Source organism: Lissotriton helveticus, chromosome 8 (genome assembly GCF_964261635.1).
Source record: "Lissotriton helveticus chromosome 8, aLisHel1.1, whole genome shotgun sequence".
In the NCBI taxonomy this organism is placed as follows: Eukaryota; Metazoa; Chordata; class Amphibia; order Caudata; family Salamandridae; genus Lissotriton; species Lissotriton helveticus.
In genome coordinates, this window is record NC_136069.1 from 1,659,355,703 (window position 1) to 1,659,377,935 (window position 22,233).

A 22,233-nucleotide genomic window follows, 5' to 3' on the forward strand; every position below is an offset into this window, starting at 1 on the left:
GCATTTGAAAGGCTTTCAATGCTAGAAACACTGCTAGTAGTTCTAGATGATTGATGTGCAGACTTCTTTCCTGCACACTCCATCTTCCTTGTACTGTATATTTCTCCATATGCGCTCCCCATCCCGTGAGCGATGCGTCCGCTGTTATTGTCACCTGTGGAATTGGTTCTAGGAACGACCGTCCCTTGGCAATGTTTGTTGTGTTCCACCACTTCAGAGAGCGGTGTGTGCGGTCGTCTACCAACACCAGATCTGTAATCTGTCCTTGAGCCTGATTCCACTGTGTCGCTAAACATTCTTGTAGCGGACGCATTTGTAGTTTGGCATATGGTATTAGCAGTATGCAGGATGACATCATCCCTAATAGCTGCATGAACACTCTTGCTGTTAGTGAGTGTTGTGGCTGGAATTTTTGAATGATTGTAATCATTGTCTGGATCCTGACTGGATTGGGGTATACTTTGGCTTTTTCTGTGTCTATAGTAGCCCCTAAATATTGTTGAACCTTGCTTGGTTGCAGGTGTGACTTTGTGTAGTTCACAGTGAACCCTAGTTGGTGCAGCATGTGAATTGTCTTCTGTGTGTTCTGAAGACATTCTTCTTGTGACTTGGCCTTTATTAGCCAGTCGTCCAAGTATGGGAAGACATGTATTTGTTGTCTTCTTAGGTGGGCTGCGACCACTGCCAGGCATTTTGTGAACACCCTTGGTGCCGTCGTGACACCAAACGGAAGGACTTTGAATTGATAATGTTGTCCTTCTACCACAAACCTTAGATATTTCCTGTGGGCTTTGTGAATCGGGATATGAAAGTAAGCGTCTTTTAGATCCAGTGTAGAAAGAAAGTCCCCTTTCTTCAGTAAAGGAAGTACTTGTTGGAGCGTGACCATGTGGAAATGTTCCGAATTTATGTATGCGTTGAGAGGTCTTAGGTCTAGTATTGGCCTTAGAGACCCATCCTTTTTGGGAATTAGGAAGTATAGGGAGTATACTCCTGTTCCTTGTTGTTGCTTTGGAACCTTCTCTATGGCATGCTTTTGTAGCAGAGATAGTACTTCTTGTTTTAACAGTGTTAAGTGATCTTGTTTCATTGGACGCTGTTTGGGGGGGATGTTTGGTGGGGTAGATGTGAGTTCCAGGCAATAACCATGTTGGATAATTTGTCTCACCCACCTGTCTGATGTGATGTTTTCCCAGACAGGTAGGAACTGTGATAGGCGTCCCCCGACCGGTGTTATATGGTCTGGGGGGAGCTGTATGAAGTCACTGCTTTGGGGTTGGAGAGTTGCGGTTGTTGTTGTTTACGCGACCTCTACCCTTGCTGTTGTTACCTCTGTAACTACCTCTAGAATTACCTCTGGGTGATGTCGGTGTAAAAGAGGTTTGTTGCTGGCTTGTACCTATATTTTTGGATCCTCCTCTATAGGTGGACCTACGAAAGGAACCTCTTTGGGTCGGCTGTTGCAATGCTCCCATTGATTTAGCCGTTTCCGTATCCTTTTTCATCTTTTCTAAGGCCTCATCTGTCCCTGTGCCGAAAAGTGTTTTCTCATCAAAAGGTTGGTTCAGTAATGAAGTTTGCACCTCTTGTTTGAACCCTGAAACCCTGAGCCATGCATGTCTCCTTAACATGATGCTTGTGTTTATGGATCTTGCTGCAGTGTCTGCTGCGTCTAGGGCGCACTTGATTGAAGTGTTCGTAATTAACTTCCCTTCCTGTATGAGTTGATCTGCCCTCTTTTGATGTTCTTTAGGGAGATGTGTGATGAGTTTTTCTAACTCGTCATAATGCTCTCTGTCATACCTTGCAAGTAGTGCTTGTGTATTAGCTATGCGCCAGCTGTTTGCCGCTTGAGATGCTACTCTCTTGCCAGAGGCATCTATTAGATTAGACTCTTTGTCAGGAGGTGGAGCTTCTCCTGTAGATAAAGAGTTTGCTCTCTTACGAGCGTTTGTGACCACTAGTGAGTATAGAGGAATTTGTCCCTTGATGAATATTGGGTCTTTTGGAGCTGCCCTATATTTCTTATCAATTCTTGGGTTCAATACCCTAGCCCTCACCGGGTCTTTGAATATCTCTGATGTGTGATTGAGAAGGCCCTTAAGCATTGGTAGTGTTCCTGATGTTCTATGTGTAGCAGGTAGTGTTTCTAATAGGAAATCCTCTATTTGAGGTTCTGCATGTAGTTCTACCTTGTGGTATTTTGCTGCTCTATTAATGAGTTGCGCAAAACCAGTATTATCATCAGGAGGTGAAGGTTTTGACGGATACAATTCAGGGTCGTTATCGTTATCTGACCCTACATTGTACTGTTCCCATGGGTCTGCCTCCTCTGGGATTGTGTCTTCATCATCCCCAGGATGTTCTCCCTCCCCTGTGTCACTTTCTACATCTGTTGTAGGTGTAGATGGTCGTGTGGGAGGAATAGTTGGCCTATTGTGAGGAATAGGAGAAGAGGGTGTGTCTCTAGGATTTGGAGAAGGGGGAGGAGTTGTATTTGTCCCCATTGTTCTCTTCTTCGGAGGAGTTTTGTCGTCCGATTGTTCACTTTTCCTCTTTTTGGGTAGTTCTGTGACTACCTTGCCAGTTTGTGGATCAATAAACAGAGTCTTTTGTTTAGGATCGGTTTTATATTCCTGTGTCGGTACCACAGTTTTCGGGTCCGAAAGGTGTTTTTTCTTTTGACTGTCCATTTGTATTCTCGGCACCGAGATTTTATTCGGATCCGATGTCTTCGGTGTCGAGGGTGTCTTCGGTATCGAGGTTGTTTTCGACGTCGAAGCGTGTTTAGGTGTCGACATGGACTGTTTCGACTTCGAGCTTTCCTTTATATGGAGCTTCGGTGTCGATGTCGGGGTGGGTCGTTTATCGGAACCACCATGATGGGAGACCGAGTGTTTCGGTTTCGTTGCCGGGCCCGAAGGCGGGGCGTCGGAAACTTTTTTCGGTTGTCTGACCGGGCTCGAGGGCGGGGTCGACACCGTGCGGGGTCTGTTCTTTGGTAAAGGGACGTCGTCACTCACTGTTTTGTTGGACGTCGATTTCCTCTACGTCGGACTCGTCCGCTTCTGACCCCGCCTCGTCGCCCTCTCCTTCTTCCTCTTCTGGGTGCTGGTCCTCGAACAGCTCCGGGATTGCTTGTGACTGCATTCTCGATACCTCGTGTCTTCGGGCTCGACGGTTTCTAATCGTCGATTTTGAGGAAAATGCTGCACAGGCCTCACAGTCCCTGGATTCGTGTTCAGGGGACAAGCAGAGGTTGCACACCTCGTGTAGGTCCTTGTGTGGGAACTTAGCACCACACGTTGGACATTTTTTGAATGGAGTCCTTTCCATGGACTCCGGGCTGGACTACGTCGAGTTGTCTTCTCGTAGTCGTCGTTCTTCGAAACGCGTCGATATGGAAGTGTAGTCGCGTTCGATAACAATACCGTCGAATTGGAAAGGGTTACGCGCCGAATATAACTTTCTTTATCGAAGTTGATCCGGAGCGCTTCGATCCTCATCCGAACCCGATGGCGGAAAAAAACAATCTAAGGATGGAGCCGATGCCCATGGGCACTGACACCTAGAGGAGGAGTCATCGATGACGACAAAGACTTCTCCAGAAGAAAAACAAGTGCAATCATCCGAGCCCAACACCAGATGGCGATCTATTCATAAATGTACCATCTGCAGCCCATATGCCTCGAACATGTAGTGATCAGTAAGGTCATCCAGATTGGTCATGTTAGGGGGTGGTTTGAGACTATTCTTGCAAACGGATGTTAGATCACCAATATTGATATCTCTCAGGTTAAGAGACAGTTGTTTGGTTTTACTTGGTTGGCCCAGTCTATGGATGACATTTTCAAGAATGTTGAAGGATATTTGGTGATGATTCGACCAGTCACAGGGCGAAATGTCATCAAGTTGAATGATGTTGTCTTTAGCTATGGTAAGGTCGAGGGTGGCACCCTTGTTGTAGGTAGGTTCCTTGCAGACCTGGGTGAAATAGAGGTCAGAGAGGAAGGCCTTATAGGATCATCCATGTCGTTCCCATGAAGGTTAAAGTCTCCGAGGAAGATATGGCTTTATTGGTCTGAGCATGAGGATACGGACTCAATCATTTGCTCGATGAAGAGAAGATTATCCCCTGGTGGATGATAAATCGTGTGGAGCACAGAGAATCTTGTCATCGTTCCAGATTTTGGTGACTAGTTGCTCACAGGAGGACTTCAGAGAATTCTGAGAGTGGAGTGATGAATGTAAGCAATATCCCCCCCCTCACCCCCACCCCCCAGGTTTAAACGGTCAATCGCATCTGATAGAGTCATAATCAGGAGGGATTAAGATGTCGAGAACTGGAGAGGAGTCATCATCAAGCCAAGTTTCAGTGAGGATCAAGAGGTCTAATTTTTGTGAGATGAGTTCCGAAATATCTGCCTCGTGCTTCACAGCAGATCTGTAGTTGAGAAGTAACGATCTGATGTGTGAGCTGGTAGGGACTACTTCACTGTGAGACGTGGAGATCTGAAGGAGGTTATCCCTATTCATTTTTAATTACTTATTTTATTTATTTATTTATGCGTTTTTTTATATAGCGCGGACTTTACCCGAAGGCGTCAGAGCGCTTCACAATAGGAACAGAAAATTACAAGTGAACTTAAAAAAGCAGACGTTAAGTTACACGAGGTAAAAGTGACAATTGTGAGCAAACAAAGTACATGAGGTAGCAAACAGTGCATTACAGGAGGAAAAAGAGACAAGCGTGCAGGTTACAAGAGAAAACAGAGTACAATTAGAGGTAAAATATAGCAATATATGCTAGACACTCAGGCACAAGAACAAACGTTACGTAGGCAATGGTGGCACTTGTGCAAGTAACAAAGGCAAACAACATGCGAGAGGTAGCAAACAATGTGTTACAAGGGAAAAGTGGCGTGTGCATGTTACAAAAGAGTACCAAACACAGGTACAAGGATAATACTGCAATAAATGCCAAACACTCCAACCACAAAACCACACTGGGAAGGCACTTCCCTAGTCATGGAGAATAGAGTTTACAGTAATGGGAGGTCTTCCTTCAGATAATAGAGAGGACGTGAATTACTTTTGGTCTGTGCCTTCCCAGTGTGTTCTTGTGGTTGGAGTGTTTGCCATTTATTGCAGTATGAGGTCCGTTTTGAAGGTCTGGGAGGAGGTGGTGGTCCGGAGCGGAGGCGGAAGTGAGTTCCAGATTCTCACCGCGTTGCCTGAAAAGGATTGGGCCATCGATCTTTCCTTCTTGAAAGTGGGAGGTTCAAGCAGTAGATTTTCCGCATTACGTGATGGTCTAGAGCCTCCAGAGAGTTTCAGTTTATTCGCCAGGTAGCGAGGAGAGGAGGAGTGCAGAGCTATTGTATAATATAAGAAGAGTGAGGGTGTCTTCGTCCAACAACTGCGGCAGAAACCTAAGTGGCCTATACTGGAGGTTTGGAAGATGCCGGGTTCGCCAGAGAGGGCTAAGTGGGTAAATGTGGAACGACAGTTCATCTACTGTGTTTAGCCCTTGGGGAGAACTAGGTTGGTGGATCCCCAGGGAGAGGAGTTTCCAAAGTTTATCCACCTTCAGTGAGAACTGTAAAAGGGTCTGCAGCTTATCTTGACAGTAAGGAGATCCTGCTTGAGGTCTGCCATCTTCTCCTTAAGGTAAGGGCAGTTGTCAAAGACAGTGGTCGGCCTAGAGTATGCTAAAGGGGAATTCCCCTTTGTAAGAGGGGTGTTGGAAGGCAAAATAAATCCCACACAGCGGTTGTAGGGGGGAGATAGAATCCCTCTTGAGATTAGACTTCATATTCACTAGGGGATGCGGATTGGCATAGAGGGTAGTAGGATTCGGTATATGCGGATGTGGCGATAATCCTGGATTTGTATTGGTGTCAGGCATGGTGATTTTATCCAAAGAGCTGGGGGACGCGTTGGGGGAGGGGAGGAGAAAGTACAGTGTGGGTAAGTGTGAGAAGCTGGGAGCAGGGCCCTCGAGTTGACATTAATGGAGCCATGGTGAGGATTAACCTGGTTGTCAAGGTTAGGTATGTGGGTATTACACTCCCCTTCAGTGATGGAGAAATTGACAGATCTGTTCATGTGGAACGAAGTGGAGAGGGAGGCGGAGGAAACCGAAGGTTCTGCATTAGAGGGGAGACTGATATGATGATGACTGACAGGGTTCGGGTTATTAAGAGTATTTTTAATCCCCATAAATATTCTGTCAAAGATCTTGAGAATCCGGTCCAAGGCTTGAATGAGGTGGTTACCATTATTGTACAGGGAGATGGTCAGATCAGCATTAAGTATAGGAGAAGGAAGTATAGTTATACCGAAACCGTGGGGAGTTTTGCTAAGTGGTTTGAAACGAAGCAAAGACGTTAGAACTCTTCTCCACTGGGCTCTTCTGGTAGTGTAGAAAGTGAGGTTAGTAACCACCATACCCTTTGACGTGGAAAAGTAGGTGTCAGAGATGAGCATTTCCAGACCTCAATTGAGCGGATTGTGCTTGAAGGACTTTACTGCTTTCTTCGAGAGGTTGGGGGGGGGGAATGGGGGGATAGACCATCTTATAAGCATTCAGGCCTGTACAAGGAAGTTAGAGGCGCTATTAGTAGGTTGAGCCATGGTGCGATAGCGCGCAAAAAAGGTGGTAAAAGGAAGGTGAGGTAGTCTAAATTTAGGTGAGCAGAAATCCTAACGTGTTCCAGGTGCAGCTGAGCAGAGCTCTTGTCCGCAAAAAGCTAGAAATTGAGATGACAAACCGGGGAAGTGCAAAATTGCACCTTCATATGAGAACAGCCCTTTTTCAGGAAGATGGCATCGGAGTAAGGTGCAAAGTATCAGCTTAGCTACTGAGCAGAGATAGGATATTATAGAGTTCCAAGCAGGCCAGACTTCAAAGCAGAAGTGTGATGAGAGCTGGCACGCATACACCCGCAGTATATAGACAACCAGAGAAACATATTAAATACAGTTCATCGCAACTAGAAGCAGCAAGTCTGTTAAAAATGGCCGCCCCAAGGAGAAGCAGGAAGGAAGTCCTACCTTACTTGCACTGCTCCATCTATTAGGGCTTGAGTTGTGAGTCCCTTGGCTGTTTGAAGCACAGCAGGTCTGACCCCCATAACACAGTGGACAGAATAATTTGCAGTTTCCAATAATTTTTCTTGGACGATCCTCACAATAATCCAAAAGCGTATTCTGCCCTATGTCGAAGCTAAACACAAAAGTAGCAGGCATCTAGGAATACGATAATCAGAACGGAGTCAAGCATCAAAGGACTCCTAACCTCTCTCCAGGCAAGGGCAGTAGCCTTCTCTGTGAAGTGCCTGGAGCAGAACTTGACTGATGACAAATATTCTCCCTACCTCAATCAACCCGATACAGTCTCCAATGGATAGGCTGTAAATCAGTAACTGAAACAAAAATCACTGCAAGCCAAACAGAGTGACCGTATTTTCCTACGAAGTGTACCAAGGACTCTCAGCCTTTGAAGTGCGTATTTGCGAGACTGTGATTTGATGCCAGTGTTTGGTTGCATAATCATCTTGCAAAGTTAGTTTTGGCTATGGTGAACGGTGGATTCATTGAAGGTTTTAGCGAAGTCCATCCTTTGAAGAATACTGGCCAGAGACCACCATGTTAACTGTATCATAGCGCTTAGTGGTAAAAGTATGTAGAAGTGCATGGGGTTGGTTGGATCTCTGGCTAGGACGATGCAAAAGACTACTTTTCATTATCCATTCTGAACTTGCGTGTAAACTATCTTTCTGAAATGTAATGCGGGCTAGAAGCGAACTGTGGTGGATGAGAGTTCTGTTGGAATTGCAAAAAACACATTTAGTGGGAACCAAATGCAAATTTAATTAGCGGAGTAAATGTTGCTGGCTCGGGTGGGATGTACTGCTGGCTCCGGATGGGTGTGATATTGCGGTTGTTGGGTAAATGGTGTGCGGGCAAGGGCTGTTGTAATTTCATTATTTTTGCCCTAGACAGAGCACATTGCATCCCTGGAGAAAGTGACTAGGGTACTGCTTAGTCTCCCAGAAATGGTGTTGCTTCTCAGAGTGACTGGAAATCTTTACTCTGCTAGAGTATACGTTAAGTTTAGAGAGACAAAGTTGATGGCATGGGGTATCTCTGGCCCTTCTACCCCGTGACTACCCTTTTGTTTAGCTCACAGACACGTATACCAGAATTGAGGCTGCACTCATAGGACTTGCAATACAAGAAACTCTCGTCTACCCTCACTAGGACCACTAAGCAATATTCTGAGGAAAATGAAGGATCCAAGCACGGGAGGTCACAGTTTGGGAGGTCTTGAAGACAGCCATTAGGGGGGCAGGTCATCTCCACAGTGATGAGAAAGAAGGGGTGAAGAATACAGGAGTGTGTGGTCTTGGTGAAAGAATTACCTGACCTTGAGCAGCAGGCGTGGGGAAGTTCCAGCCCTAATTGCACAAGACTGACATTGTTTAACAAGCATTGGCAAAGCCAATAGGTCTTGCTTATGCAAGAGCTACTGGTTTTGCCAATGTGCTTTAGCATACCAACATGGCTGCTGTTCAGCATGGCTAAAAGTTAGTGGAGTAGAAAAGAGTGTTTTGGAGTAGAGAGGAGTGATGTGAAGTGGAGTAGAGTAGAGTAGAAGGGTGTAGAGTAGAATCAAGTGTTGTAGAGTTGAGTGTAGTAGAGTTTGGTGTTGTGGACTGGCGTAGTGTGGGCCAGAGTGGAGCCCAGCGTGGCGAGCCGAGTGGCGCCCAGAATGGCAAGCCGAGTAGCGCCCAGAATGGCGAGCTGAGAGGCGCCCAGAATGGTGAGCCGAGTGGCGCCCAGAGGGGAGCCGAGTGGCGCCCAGAGGGGAGCCGAGTGGCGCCCAGAGGGGAGCCGAGTGGCGCCCAGAGGGGAGCCGAGTGGCGCCCAGAGGGGAGCCGAGTGGCGCCCAGAGGGGAGCCGAGCGCGGCCCAGAGGGGAGCAGATGGCCCAGAGGGGAGCAGATGGCCCAGAGGGGAGCAGAGTGGAGCTGAGTGAAGTGGCCTAGAGTGGAGCAGAGTGGAGTGGTGCAGAGTGAAGTGGCCTAGAGTGGTGCAGAGTGAAGTGGCCTAGAGTGGTACAGAGTGAAGTGGCCTAGCGTGGAGCAGAGTGAAGTGGCCTAGCGTGGAGCAGAGTGAAGTGGCCTAGAGTGGAGCAGAGTGAAGTGGCCTAGAGTGGAGCAGAGTGGAGTGGTGCAGAGTGAAGTGGCCTAGAGTGGTGCAGAGTGAAGTGGCCTAGAGTGGTGCAGAGTGAAGTGGCCTAGAGTGGTGCAGAGTGAAGTGGCCTAGAGTGGTGCAGAGTGAAGTGGCCTAGAGTGGTGCAGAGTGAAGTGGCCTAGAGTGGTGCAGAGTGAAGTGGCCTAGAGTGGTGCAGAGTGAAGTGGCCTAGAGTGGTGCAGAGTGAAGTGGCCTAGAGTGGTGCAGAGTGAAGTGGCCTAGAGTGGTGCAGAGTGAAGTGGCCTAGCGTGGAGCAGAGTGAAGTGGCCTAGCGTGGAGCAGAGTGAAGTGGCCTAGCGTGGAGCAGAGTGAAGTGGCCTAGCGTGGAGCAGAGTGAAGTGGCCTAGCGTGGAGCAGAGTGAAGTGGCCTAGCGTGGAGCAGAGTGAAGTGGCCTAGCGTGGAGCAGAGTGAAGTGGCCTAGCGTGGAGCAGAGTGAAGTGGCCTAGCGTGGAGCAGAGTGAAGTGGCCTAGCGTGGAGCAGAGTGAAGTGGCCTAGCGTGGAGCAGAGTGAAGTGGCCTAGCGTGGAGCACAGTGAAGTGGCCTAGCGTGGAGCACAGTGAAGTGGCCTAGCGTGGAGCACAGTGAAGTGGCCTAGAGCAGGATAGAACAATTGAGTCAAACTGAGTAAAGTAGAGTATCAGAGCTGAGGGGCGGGGAGTGGAGGGGCGTATACTGGAGGGGTGTAGAGTGGAGTAAAGTGTCGCGGAGTAGAGGTGAGTGGCGTAGTACAACATAAGAGGAGAGTGTGGTAGCGTTGAGTGGCGTAGGGTAAAGTTGCATGGAGTGTGGTAGAGTGGAGCAGTGTGTCAGAGTGGAGTATGCATGGTGTGTTAGCGCAGTGCCATCACAGAAAACACATTTTCAATTAAAATGACCATTACATTTGCACATACAGTTTTACAAATAAAACTGTACAGCGCACAAATGATAATATTTGGAAATGGCATCACAGTGTACTGATTTGTTCTTATCATATTAAAACATACTTTCGAATTACAAAAAAGTGCTTTATTTGTGCATTCCTACTTCTGATATATTCTGAAATATTTGCATAGTTCATTTACAGACATTTAAATTTTGCTGTTTACTAGAAAAAAAAGTTTTTTTCTTTCCCAGTACCAGGCAAGATTGTTACATAAATTCTCTACTTTTTAGTCCGAGAAAGAAAAGCAAACACCAAGCTCCCTTAAAAGACAGAGCCTGAAAATATGACCTCTGTCTTTGAACGCACAGCAAATGAGACAAGAATTGAACAAAATTGTTACTAGTAAGAGTAGTTTTGTAGCTTGAAGACTTTTCTGGATTCAAATGCCGTGCATTATTCCGCCAACTAGTGGCTGGGTCCAGAAAAGTTTCCCTGAAATCTCTATTTTTTTTTCTTTCTTCTGGATGCCGACCGTTTGGGTTTAAACCCATTCTTGTGTGACGTCAGGCGTATGCTCCAGAAATCTCTCAACGTAGTCGCCATCTTCATATTTTTTTTTGGGATGGCAGTGTTCTCTTGAGTTGAGTTTGTAAATACACTTCTACTGGTGCTTTGGTTGGTTGCATGTGAATCTAGAAAATTCTTCGAGCAGTGTACTACTCCTACCGGTAATGAATCTTTTTTTGATTTACATGCTGTACACGGATTACAGAGTAGTTTTTCTTCATGTGCGTTGGTTGGGTCCTTTGGAGTGTATATTTGCAAACAAATGTTCAGTACTCTTTGTCCCACTTTTTTTCTCTGTTGATCTGAATGTTCAAGCAGTAGTGTTTAGTGAAGTTATATATCGATGACCATGTAGCCAATGCACAAATGTCTAACGCTACGCTGCCTAAGAAGGCGAGTTTGCTCCTTTTTCTCTCGTTGAATGCATCTTTGGCTTATCTGTCAGGGTTACTCCCCCTGCCTTGTGATGATATTGTATTGTTTGTACTAACCACCTTGCAATGGTTCCCTTGGTGACAGGGAGTCCTTTTCTAGCGTGTGCGAAGAACACAAAGAATAGATCTCCTTTCCTGATTTCCATTGTTCTCTCCAAATAGTACATCATTGCTGTCGTAAATCCAATGTGTGCAATGTTCTCTCCACTTGCGGTTTAGACTGTTGAAAGAAGGCCGGGCGGTTGACATTAACATGGAATTTTGATATCACTTTTGGGACGAATCTTGAGTTTCTTCTCATGACCACCTGGTCACTATTAATCCTTAAGTATAGCTCGAGTGGTGTGTGCTTAAATCTTGCGCACTCTCCGTGCGGTGACAGCAATGAGCAAGGCAGTTGGTTCAAAGGGTGGCGTCATCAGCTGTGTGAGCACTACATTCAAGTTTCATGTAGGCATAGGCACTCTTATTGGGGGTGCTAGTTTCTTCACTCCCTCTAGGAACCGCTTCACCACTGGTTAGGTGAAGAAACATCTACCCAGTGTGTCTATTCTGTAAGCTATAAATGGTTGTCAAGTGAACTTAGATAGAAGCATAGGAGAGTTGTTTGTCTAGAAGATGTGTTAAGCATCTAATGACTGTGGTCTTGTGTGTCCAGTGGCTGTTTTTTTCTGGTCTGTTACTCCGTAGTTGGAACCTCTTCTATTTGTTGCTGTGATATATTCTTGTTGGCTGTTTTACTTCTTGTGCCCTTCTTGGCACCTTGAGGTGCCCAAATTCTAAGTCCTCAGGAGCCATGCTGCCAGGTTGAGGGTGTTCGATTCCGGCTGCCATAGTTGTTCCTCTTGTATTGCTAAGAGATCTCAGTGTGCTAGGAGTGGAATGTACTGCCCTTGGGATATCTCCATGAGGTCTGACAACCATGTCTGTCGAGTCCATAGAAGTGCTATCAGGATCAGGTTCACTTGTTTCTGTTTGCACTTATTACCTTCGGTATCATTGGAATAGGTGGAAAAGCGTAAGCAAATGCATTCCATTGAGCTGGGTAATAAACATCTGTTATTCGGTGCCAGGATACCCTTCTGGGTGAAAGTGTGCTTTATAAAATACACGTTATGTTATAATGTTAAATCTCCCTGACCAATTGATCAACAGGGCATTCCCTGTGCCTCTGGGTGATAGAAACTGGAGGCAACATTTTGTCATTTCGAGTTCTTGTGTGTTGCAAAAAAAGGTCTACTTGAGGGGTCCCCCAGATCTGAAAGATCAGTTGTGACACTTCTTGTTTTCGGTTTCACTCATGTGTGGTGTTTGCCTTCCTGCTTAACCTGTCAGCTTCTGTTTTTTCTTTCCTGGTAGGTGTATTGCTACTATTGATATCTTGTTTGCTATAGCCTATCTCTATATGCCCTGAGCTAGGGTTATAGCACAAAGGATCTTATTCCGCCTTGTTTGCTCAAGTAGTGCATTGTAGTTCTGTTGTCAGTTTGAATTAAGACCTTCCTCCCCGTCACATGTTTCTGGAAGGCCTTTAGTGCCAGAAAAAAGGTTTTTAGCTCTCTACAGCACATTTATGTGTAGCCCTGCTTCCTTGGAGTTGCAGATACCCCTGACACTCAGCTTGCCCCTGTGAGCTCTGCATCCCAAGAGGGATGCATCTGTTGTGATGGTCAATGAAGTAGATTGAATGGTTTTCCCACTGTTAGTATTTTGTGAGTCCATCACGCCATCTCATTCCGCACGTTCTCTGTGACAACCAAGATCGTCCCAACTCCTGGTTGACTATGACCTTTGCTGCTTGACCCAATCTTGTATTGGTGTGCAGTCTTGCATGCAGTACCAGGGGGAAGGCAGGAAGCCTTGAATGCCCTTCAACTTCCCCACTGCACTCATCGGTAAACGTTCCCCCTTTTAATAACGGTTTACTCTGCTCTATGATCTCTTCGATCCACTTGTCCACTGGTATCGCTTTGGCTGCTTGGGAATCCAAGATTGCCCCAGGAATGTGTTCTTCATGTCAGGGATTTGAGATGACTTCTTGTAGTTGATGACGAAACCTTGTGTGTGTAAACGTCCTCATCACCTTGATGCTTTTCCTTTTGCATTGACTGCTTGTCTTTGCTTTCACAAGCCAGTCATCTAAATATAGGTAGAAGTGTATTCCAGGATGCCTTAGGTCTGCTGCTACAGCAGCCAAGCCTTTCGTTAATACTCGTGGTGCTGACTTTATTCTGAACGATAACATTTTTAATTGGTAGTGTGTCTTGTTCACTACAAATCTGACAAATTGTCTGACATTTGCTTACTGGTATTTGCAGGTAGGCGTCCTTGAGAGCTATGGTTGCCATGTAATCTCCTTCCTTTATCAGGGGAATGACCTTCTGTGGTGCTGTCATTTTTGCATTTTTATGAATTTTTTTAATGACTTCAGGTTCAGTATTGGTCTTAATGTTTTGTCTGGTTTCAATACCATGAAGTAGACTCCTTTGAGTCTCTGTCCTTGGGAAACTAATTCCATAGCCTATTTGCTTAACAACTCTTCCACTTCTTGTTGTAGTCATTGTTTGTCTTTCCTTACCTTCTTTAACCTTAGTTGTGTTGTTGATGGCATCTGTTAACTCTATGCAATAGATTTTTTTTATTATATTTAGTACCTATTTGTCGGAGATAATTCTCTCCCATTCTTCTATGAATCCACTGATTCTTCCTCCTACTGGTGAGATGTGTAGGAGGGTCCCTTGTGTGCAGTCACTTGGTGGTGTGATTTCCCCCTTTCAGGGATCCGCTTCTTTCCCCTCCAAGATCACAAAAGGATTAGCTTGTCCTTGAGCGGTACTACCACTGTGGAGGGGTGGGGGGCTCACTTGGTCGACTGGTGAAGCCTGTGTGAGAAGTGTCAGGTTGTATAGTTCCCTTGGCTGAAATTGCCCTCTTTTTCTGCCACCCAGAGTGTTCCCCTTGTATTGAAGGGCCCCCATTGCCGTGGTGGTCGTCTTGTCTTTTGGCGTGCACTAAAGCACTTTCTCTACTGCCTCTCCAAATAGACTGCCTCCTGTGAAAGGCATATTGATGATGGTTGGCTTAACTTCCTGCTTGAATCCTGACATTATCAGCCAATCATGCCTGCGCAGGTTTGTGGCCATGCAGAGCTGTCTGGTGGATGTGCCTGCTGCTTCCAGCATGGATTTTAGGCAAGTGTGCCTGCCTTCTTCATGAATTCCTCTGTTCCATTAGCTCCTCCATCGTGTCACACTGTTGGTGAGCATACCCATTTACTAGGGTATTTGAGGTGGCTATCTGCCACAGTGTTACTGCTGACCTTTCCATTTTCCTCCCCACCATGTTTATTCTCTTTCTCTCCTTGTTACGAGGTGGTCCTGTAGACGTGGGTGCATTTGCTTTTTTCCATGCCGTTGCCACAATGAGGAAATCTGCTGGTACGTTTCCCCTGATGTAAGGCGAGTCTCTTGATGAGAAGCAGTACTTCTTCTTTACCCTGCGGATAACTACTTTAGTTACAGCTGGCTCTTTAAAGCCTTAATGCCCTGATCCACAGCTGCTTTAGATTCCTCTACCCAGTATCAATTGCGAGAGTCCGGGTGAATGGGGCAGTCTCGAATAAAGGGATGTCTTTACTTTTTACTTACTTGTCCTTTTACTTTTACCCTTGTCCTCAAGATGGTAGTGTACTGGGTAAGACGCAACCATACAAGGGTAAATGTAATGACAGTGCAGAGAACAACATATCTTTAAAAACTATCATCTGCTTCTGCATTTGGAAGATTTAAAAACAATTTGGGAAAGGGATTTTTATATATTTTTTTGGAGTATAGCAGATGCTCCGGTTTCAGAGTCAATTGATTGAAGTCATAATTTATCCGCTTATAGGCAGGACACTGATAGCTGGCTATCACGTCCCGCTTGAGAGTTCATCCTCAGGGGTCAAATATTTGCAGATCTATGCGACTAAAGATACATGTCACTGATGGGCTGAGCAGCACTGTACAAAGGGCTGAGCAGCACTGTATAAAAGACTGACCTACTGAGGTTCCCTTATGTACTACAAAATAGGATATTGTGAGTTCTAGGTGACTTTTTCAATAAGCTGGATATGCAGCTTCGCCCACTGATGGCATGTAGGTTCCACTAGGGTCTCCCTTGGGAAGTTTTGCAGGGGAATATAGGACAACAGAACCCCATTGCAGGATGTAAGTAGATAATATTGCACCTTGAAGCTCATAGTAATTAGTGACTGGGACTTTGCGTACGTGGGCGAGCCTTCAGTTCAGAGATAAATACGCAAGGGTGGATAGTGGTTTCTGCAATATAATGACAGTAGTAAGAGCATGGAAGGTAGCCTTCCATTCTACAACAGACGTATGAAATCCCACTACAGGGCAGAACCTAATTGACAGAAGAGAAGGGACTGAAAGAATTTAGCAGATGGGATTTAATAAGAATATCAAAGTAGGGAGATGTGTGGGAAAGTAGCGATATGAAAAACGTGAAGCTCTAGGAGAGAAAAATGAGCGGGCAGCCTCTCACATCTTCCCTTATATGCAATTTCAACATGCTCTAGTGAAAGATTCTGAGAACCTGGGGGAGATAGAGGATACTTTCTCCCTGAAAATAGATTCACGTAAGGTAGACTTTCAAAAAAGGCGATTTCACAAACGTTTACAACTCCAATCAATACAATCCCAGATGGCATGACTCAAGTGAAGGACAAATGGGACCCCATACTTGGGATTGATGAACAATACAAACAAAGAGGAGGCCCTTGGGTTTTCCACACAGTGGCAATCCAGTCATGGTTTTGATTTATTCAACTTGAAATATTTAATTGAGTCAAATGTACAAAGAGACATGTGGCCAAATTTAAGAAAGGAGACAAAATGGGCTTTTCGGGTGTCAACATGGGGGTATTTTTATATATATACATTTATAAGACTTCTGGAAGAGACTATAGGACAGTTTTGTGAGATACTGCACCCGCCCCACCCACACCCTCCTTGGTGTTGATACAAGACATTCTTTACACAAAAGAATTTATGCAACATCTTCTCAGCTATTCTTCTTCATTCCAGATCCTAGGTTTGTTCCCTTTGTTTACCCAGTACTTTTTCTTTCAATAACTCTTAAATGAAATCCTATTGCATCTACTACAACTGCTTTTTTCATAATGAAATTGTGTAAAGCATTTTAATTGTCTTTATCATCCACTTTCATAAGAAACTGTCCGGTAAACACAATGAAGGCAATCAATTCTGTACACAAAATCTCTTCCTAACATGGAGGTGGTCATTGATTGAAGAGCCTTGGGCCAGACTTCAGGGTTTGAGATTGAAGGACTTTGAAATCTAAACAAACGTTCAGACAAACATTGTCACAACACAATCTCTCCGCATCAATGCCAGCTACCCATGTCACAAAGGAAAATGCTCCTTCCCTTGAAAATCTTGGTCAATTTCTTAGGGTTTCTTAAGGTTTCACATTCCTCTCAGAGTAAATTTACAAACCTTACATTCCTTGTAGCTTGCTGTTCTATGTAAATGGTTTACCTTCATCTCTGCATTTTTCCCGCCATAGCAAATTGTCCTCAGCCAGGATCCTCCAGTAGCGGCAGGTCTGAGCGGCTCGCAGAAGGTCCCGGGGCTCTAAGAAGGATAGTACGTACAGGGCAAGCTGAAGAAAGAAGAAGGCATCATGAAGACAAACTTAATTAATTACATGTAACAATAAGTCTGCAATTTGAAACTCTATACAATTACAAACTTTTGCATATTCAAGCTATCAAATGTTTTATAAATAAAATAGTTTTTTCTTGAGAGTTTTCTGTCGGAAGTGGGAGTTATCTGGAGGACTGTTGATATTTATCTGGAGGACTGTTGATATTTATAATGAGACTCTGATATATTGTCGAGCGAAGTTTCTGCTTTGCTTCAAGGCCGGCACACCCTCAGATTTGTTTCTGTGATGTAAGTTAATGTGCATTCTCTGCGTCTCTTCACTGGTTTAACCTCTGAGAGAAGCTGTGTGAGCTGCATGTAATCTATACCAATACAAGTTCCATACTTTCCCTCTTTGTCGCACCCCCTGAAATGCCATCTTGCATCCCCCCTAGGGGTGAAGGCATCTCAGGTTGGGAACCCCTGACTTAATAGGTCATTTGGAGTACAGGCTTAGGGGGATTGTGTATTGCCTGCTGAGAGGATGAATTCTGCTTTGGGGCTGGTGTTTCAAGAATTATGGGCTTTGACCTGGATATTGTGCTTAACATATTGATACTTCGGCATGAGGTTGGGATGCAGACTTAGTACTACAATTTTCTTATAAAATTTGATAAAAAGCTCTTCTAAGAAGAGTACCTCCTCTTGCTTACAGGTGACGGCTAAGAGCAGGCAGCCCCGTGTGACATCCTTTATGTTCAGCTGCCAAATGGTTTATACTATGGTCCTCTGACTTTGCGAGTTCTACGTTCAGCTGGTACTAAGTGGTCGTATTTGGAGTAAGGTACGTTAGAGGCCATCCACAAAACCCTTTATCACAGATATCTTGAAGAAGGATCAGCTTTATTGAACATTTTAGTAAGCGTCAAAGAAGTTAAGGGAAGTCTGACTTTGGAATGTGAATGCACTTTCTAGTTAGGAGCAACAATTTAAAGCATCCTGTAACAGAACATGGTTGACATATTACCCAAACACAATACTACAAACCTCCGTCAATGGAAATAACTCTGTGGTAGTTCGGCTCCAAGTAGTGACAATCACTATATATTTAGGTGGCAGTTTCGGGTACCTTAGCAATGATCTCAGAAGCCATGCCGGTCAGGGAGGTTGGACTCCAGGGAGTGAGTGATTCTGGGATGTACGGAGAGCTACATAGAATGTGCTGTTCTAGTAGGTGGGATTGCCACCACCTCCTCTGCCAATGTCAAAGCTATAAGGATTATTGTTAGGCAGGATGTCTGTTTTTCTATCACTTTCTCTATCAATGGAATTAGCAGAAAAGAGATATTAATGTCCTTTCCACATTCCATTACCCAGGAACCTTTCTCAGACAACACACGGGGCAAACAAATCTCAAGTTCAGCCAGTCCCAGCTCCTGAAACGGTACTGAACTGGTTAACGTTTTAATGACCATCGATGCAAATGCATGTACTGATGAGTTAATGCATCTGCAAAGTCGTTTCCTACTTCTAGTACATGCCCAGACGTAAGTGATTTCTCTCTATCTCCAGCTTCCAGAGCCAGATGTTCTAATATTCTGGGAAGCTAGGTCAAACTGCTCCACTTACACAATCCCCTTTTGAGAATGTAGTACAAGTTTGCGGGCCTGATTGCTGGATTTGCATTTTCTTGTTCTGGAAGTCTACATCAAAGTACTTAGAATATTTCCCACAGTTCTGCACCTAGTGCAATTATTTGCAGATCTATCTCCTGTGCTGATGATTTGTCCTTGGGTCTTAGATCTCCCACGTGGAATGCCCATTCTGACCAAGGATGACTCTATATTGCAGATATTCAAGGGTTTCATCTTCAGGCAAGTCTTTCACACATCATATTGTCTGAATTCCAGTATAGAAACGAATAGTTTCTTACCTGTCGGTGTAGTTTTGCAGCTTGAAGAATTTTCTGGATTCACTATGCTGTGTATTATTCCGCTGTCTAGTGGTTGGGTCCGGAATCGTAGTCTTTTCTTTCTTTTTTTTTTCTTTTCTTTCGTAGCCCAGGTGGGGGTCGATGTCCCACCTTTGGTGTACTTCCTGTGACATCGGCACGTTTCCTGCAGAAGCTCCCACCTTTGGGCGCCATCTTCAGATTCTTTTTTCTTGGATTGCTCTGTTTGTGAATCCTTTGGCAAATTTTCCTGTATATATATATATATATATATATTTTTTTTTTCAAGTAAGTAACTTTTTCCCCGCTTGACTTTCAAGGTGTCCGTTTTCTGTTTTGCCCTTGTATTACCACCTTCTTCTCCAGCCTCATCTTTCTGGCGGAGGTGGGTGGGTTCGCTAGTGACTCCAGAAAGATCTTCAAGCTGCAAAACGACACCGACAGGTAAGAAACTATTCGTTTTGCAACGTGAATCTTTCTGGATTCACTATGCTGTGCATAGACTTTGTAGCAGTTTGTTATTGTTGTGGCAGCTGGGTGGAAGATGAGCTTTGGTTGTTGAATATATGTTGAAGCACCTTTTGTCCTACTTGTGCTTCCTTGTTCATCTGTATATCCACGCAGTAGTGCTTAGTGAACGTGTGTACTGAAGCCCAAGTTGCCGCCAGGCATATGTCTTGAATGGGTGTGTTAGCCAGGAAGACTATTGTTGCTCCCTTCTTCCTAGTAAAGTGGGCTTGTGTCCCCTCTGCTAGCTCTTGGCCTGCCTGTTTGTGGCATAATTGTATGGTCCGTGCGATGGTTACCTTTGTTACTGGTTTACCCAGGCAACTGTTTGCGAAGGACACAAAGAACTGCTTTGTTTTCCTGTGCTCCTCGGTCCTTTCTATGTAGTGGATTACTGCCCCTCTAGCGTCCAGAGTGTGCAGTGCCCTATCTGTGCTTGTTGTTGGCTTCTGAAAGAAGCTTGGTATTTGTATTGTTTGGTTGATGTGGAACCTTGATACCACCTTTGGCATAAAGTGTGGGTCAGTCCTCATCACCACCCTATCATTGTGTATTTGGATGTAGGGTTCTTGCAGCATCAGTGCTTGCAGCTCGCTTACCCTGCGCAGCGAGGTAATTGCCACCAGAAAGGCTGTCTTCATTGTCCGCATTTGTAGGGAGGCCTTATGGATGGGTTCAAAGGGCGCTTTCATAAGCTCTGTTAGGACTAAATTGAGGTTCCATGCCGGCGGTGGCATCCTTTTTCGCCCCTTCCAGGAATCTTTCACTATCTGTGATGTAAAGATGCTCTTCCCCGTTTCTCCTCTTGTGAAGGCCACTATCGCCGCTAGGTGCACTCTAAGCGAGGAGGAGTTTAGGTTTTCCTTCAGCAGGTGTGTGAGATATCTTAACACCGTTGATTCTCTTGTCATCTTCTTGTGTAGCTTTTTCTTGTGGCACCACAGTGTAAATCTCTTCCATTTTGCCACATAGCACCGTCGTGTGCTAGGTCTTCTTGCCTCTTGTAGGACCCTCAGGGTGCTCTCAGGTAACTTCAAGTGCGCAAACTCTAAGTCTTCAGGAGCCATGCTGCTAAGCTGAGGCTCTCTGGCTCTGGATGTAGGACTTCTCCGCCTTGCATGGAGAGGAAGTCTTTCTTTTTCCCGAACTTGTGGGGTGCACCCTGCGCCATTTCCATTATCTGTGAGTACCAGGTCTGCCTGGCCCACTGTGGTGCTACCAGGATCAGGGTCATGCTGCTGGTTCTTCACTTGTTGAGTACCCTGTGAATCAGTGGTATCGGGGGGAGAAAAGCATAGGCAAATGTTTTCGACCAGTTTATCCATGGGGCATTCCCCAGGGAACCTTCCCCTGGTTACCTGGATGCAAAGCTTTGGCATTTTGCATTCTGGTGTGTTGCAAACAGGTCTATTGTCGGTGTTCCCCACTTTCTGAACAGCCTTTGGTTTCCTGTGCATTGAGCTCCCACTCGTGTCATGCCGATGTCTGCCTGCTGAGCCAGTCTGCTTCCACATTGTCCTTTCCTGGTAGGTGTATGGCTAGCAGGTCTATTTTCAGAGGTATGGCCCATCTCCATATTTCCTGAGCTACTTTCGATAGCGGTGCTGATTGTGTTCCTCCCTGCTTGTTGATGTAGAACATCGTTGTCGTGTTGCCTGTCTGGATCAACACTCTGGCCGTACAGTTTCATTTGGAATGCCTTCAGGGCGAGGAACACTGTCTTTAGTTCCAGGTAGTTGATGTGTTTGACCGCATCAGTTGAAGTCCACAGGCCCCGCACCCTGAGTTTGGTCATGTGAGCCCCCATCCCTTCTGGGATGCGTCTGTGGTGATGGTCACTGTTGGGGTCGGTGGTGTTAAAGGCTTCCCTTGTGTTATGTTCTCCTTGTTCCACCACGACATCACCTCCTGCACTGCGTGCGTTACAACCACTAGATCTTCCCAACTTCCTGTAGCTTGTGACCATTGTTCTTGCAGCCATTCCTGGAATGGTCTCATGTGGAGCCGTATATTTTGGACCAGATGTATGCAGGAGGCCATCATGCCCATGATCTTGCTCGCTGTCCTCACTGTCAGAGCATGCCCCTTCTGGTAGAGGGGAGTCTCCTTCAGTAGGGCCAATGTTCTCTTGTTGCTGGGCCTCACCCTGCTCTTTATAGTGTCGATCTTTGCCCCAGGAAGATTTTTACTTGCTCTGGTTCAATTGATGATTTCCCCAGTGAATGGAGAATCCCAGGTCCACCAGTGTACTTGTCACGTGCTGTGAGTGTTCCTTGCATGCTCTGTGTGAACTTGCCTTTATTAGCCAGTCGTCCAGGTAAGGGTATACATGTATCCCCTTTCCTCCTTAGGTGTGCTGCAACTGCTGCAAAGCACTCTGTAAAAACCCATGGTGTGGATTTTAGTCCGAATGCCAGGGCTGTGAACTGGTAGTGATCTCTGTTGATGGCAAATTTCAGTAGGTGTTTGTGCCGCCTGTTCATTGGGATATGCAGGTAGGCATCTTTGAGGTCGATGGTGACCATCAAGTCTCCCTCCCTTAGCTGAAGAATGACCTCTTGCAGGGACGTCATTTTGAACTTTTGTGTTCTTACGTACTTGTTTAACAACCTTAGGTCCAGGATGGGTCTCAGTGTGTCGTCCACCTTTGGAACCAAGAAGTATGTCGAGTATACCCCCCTGTTCCTTTCTCTGTAAGGTACTGGTTCAATGGCCTCCTTTTGGAGGAGTTCTTTCACTTCCTTTTGAAGTTGCTCCAGGTCTTTTCCTGACTGCGCTCTTCTCTTTGGTCTCCGGTTTGGCGGTGTCCTTTCCAGTTCTATGCAATATCCGAACTGGATGATGTTGAGTATCCACTTGTCTGTTGTTATCTTCTTCTATTGCTTGAAGAAGTGACTTAGCCTGCCTCCTACTGGTGTTACATGGTCGTCGGTGTTCTGTCCGTGTAATCCTGTGTTTGTTTTGTCGTGCTCCACCCA

The 22,233-nt window shown here is 45.5% G+C and overlaps 1 protein-coding gene across 2 annotated transcripts in view; it reads right to left on the reverse strand.

Moving 5' to 3' along the window:
* LOC144773603 (F-box/WD repeat-containing protein 7-like) overlaps positions 1 to 22,233 on the reverse strand; it is a 376,720-nt gene that overhangs the window by 86,379 nt on the left and 268,108 nt on the right. For both annotated transcript variants that reach the window (XM_078658744.1, XM_078658743.1), the window contains exon 7: positions 16,690 to 16,813. In XM_078658744.1, coding sequence (XP_078514870.1) covers positions 16,690 to 16,813 — 124 coding nt within the window. The remainder of the gene's footprint in view (positions 1 to 16,689; positions 16,814 to 22,233) is intronic.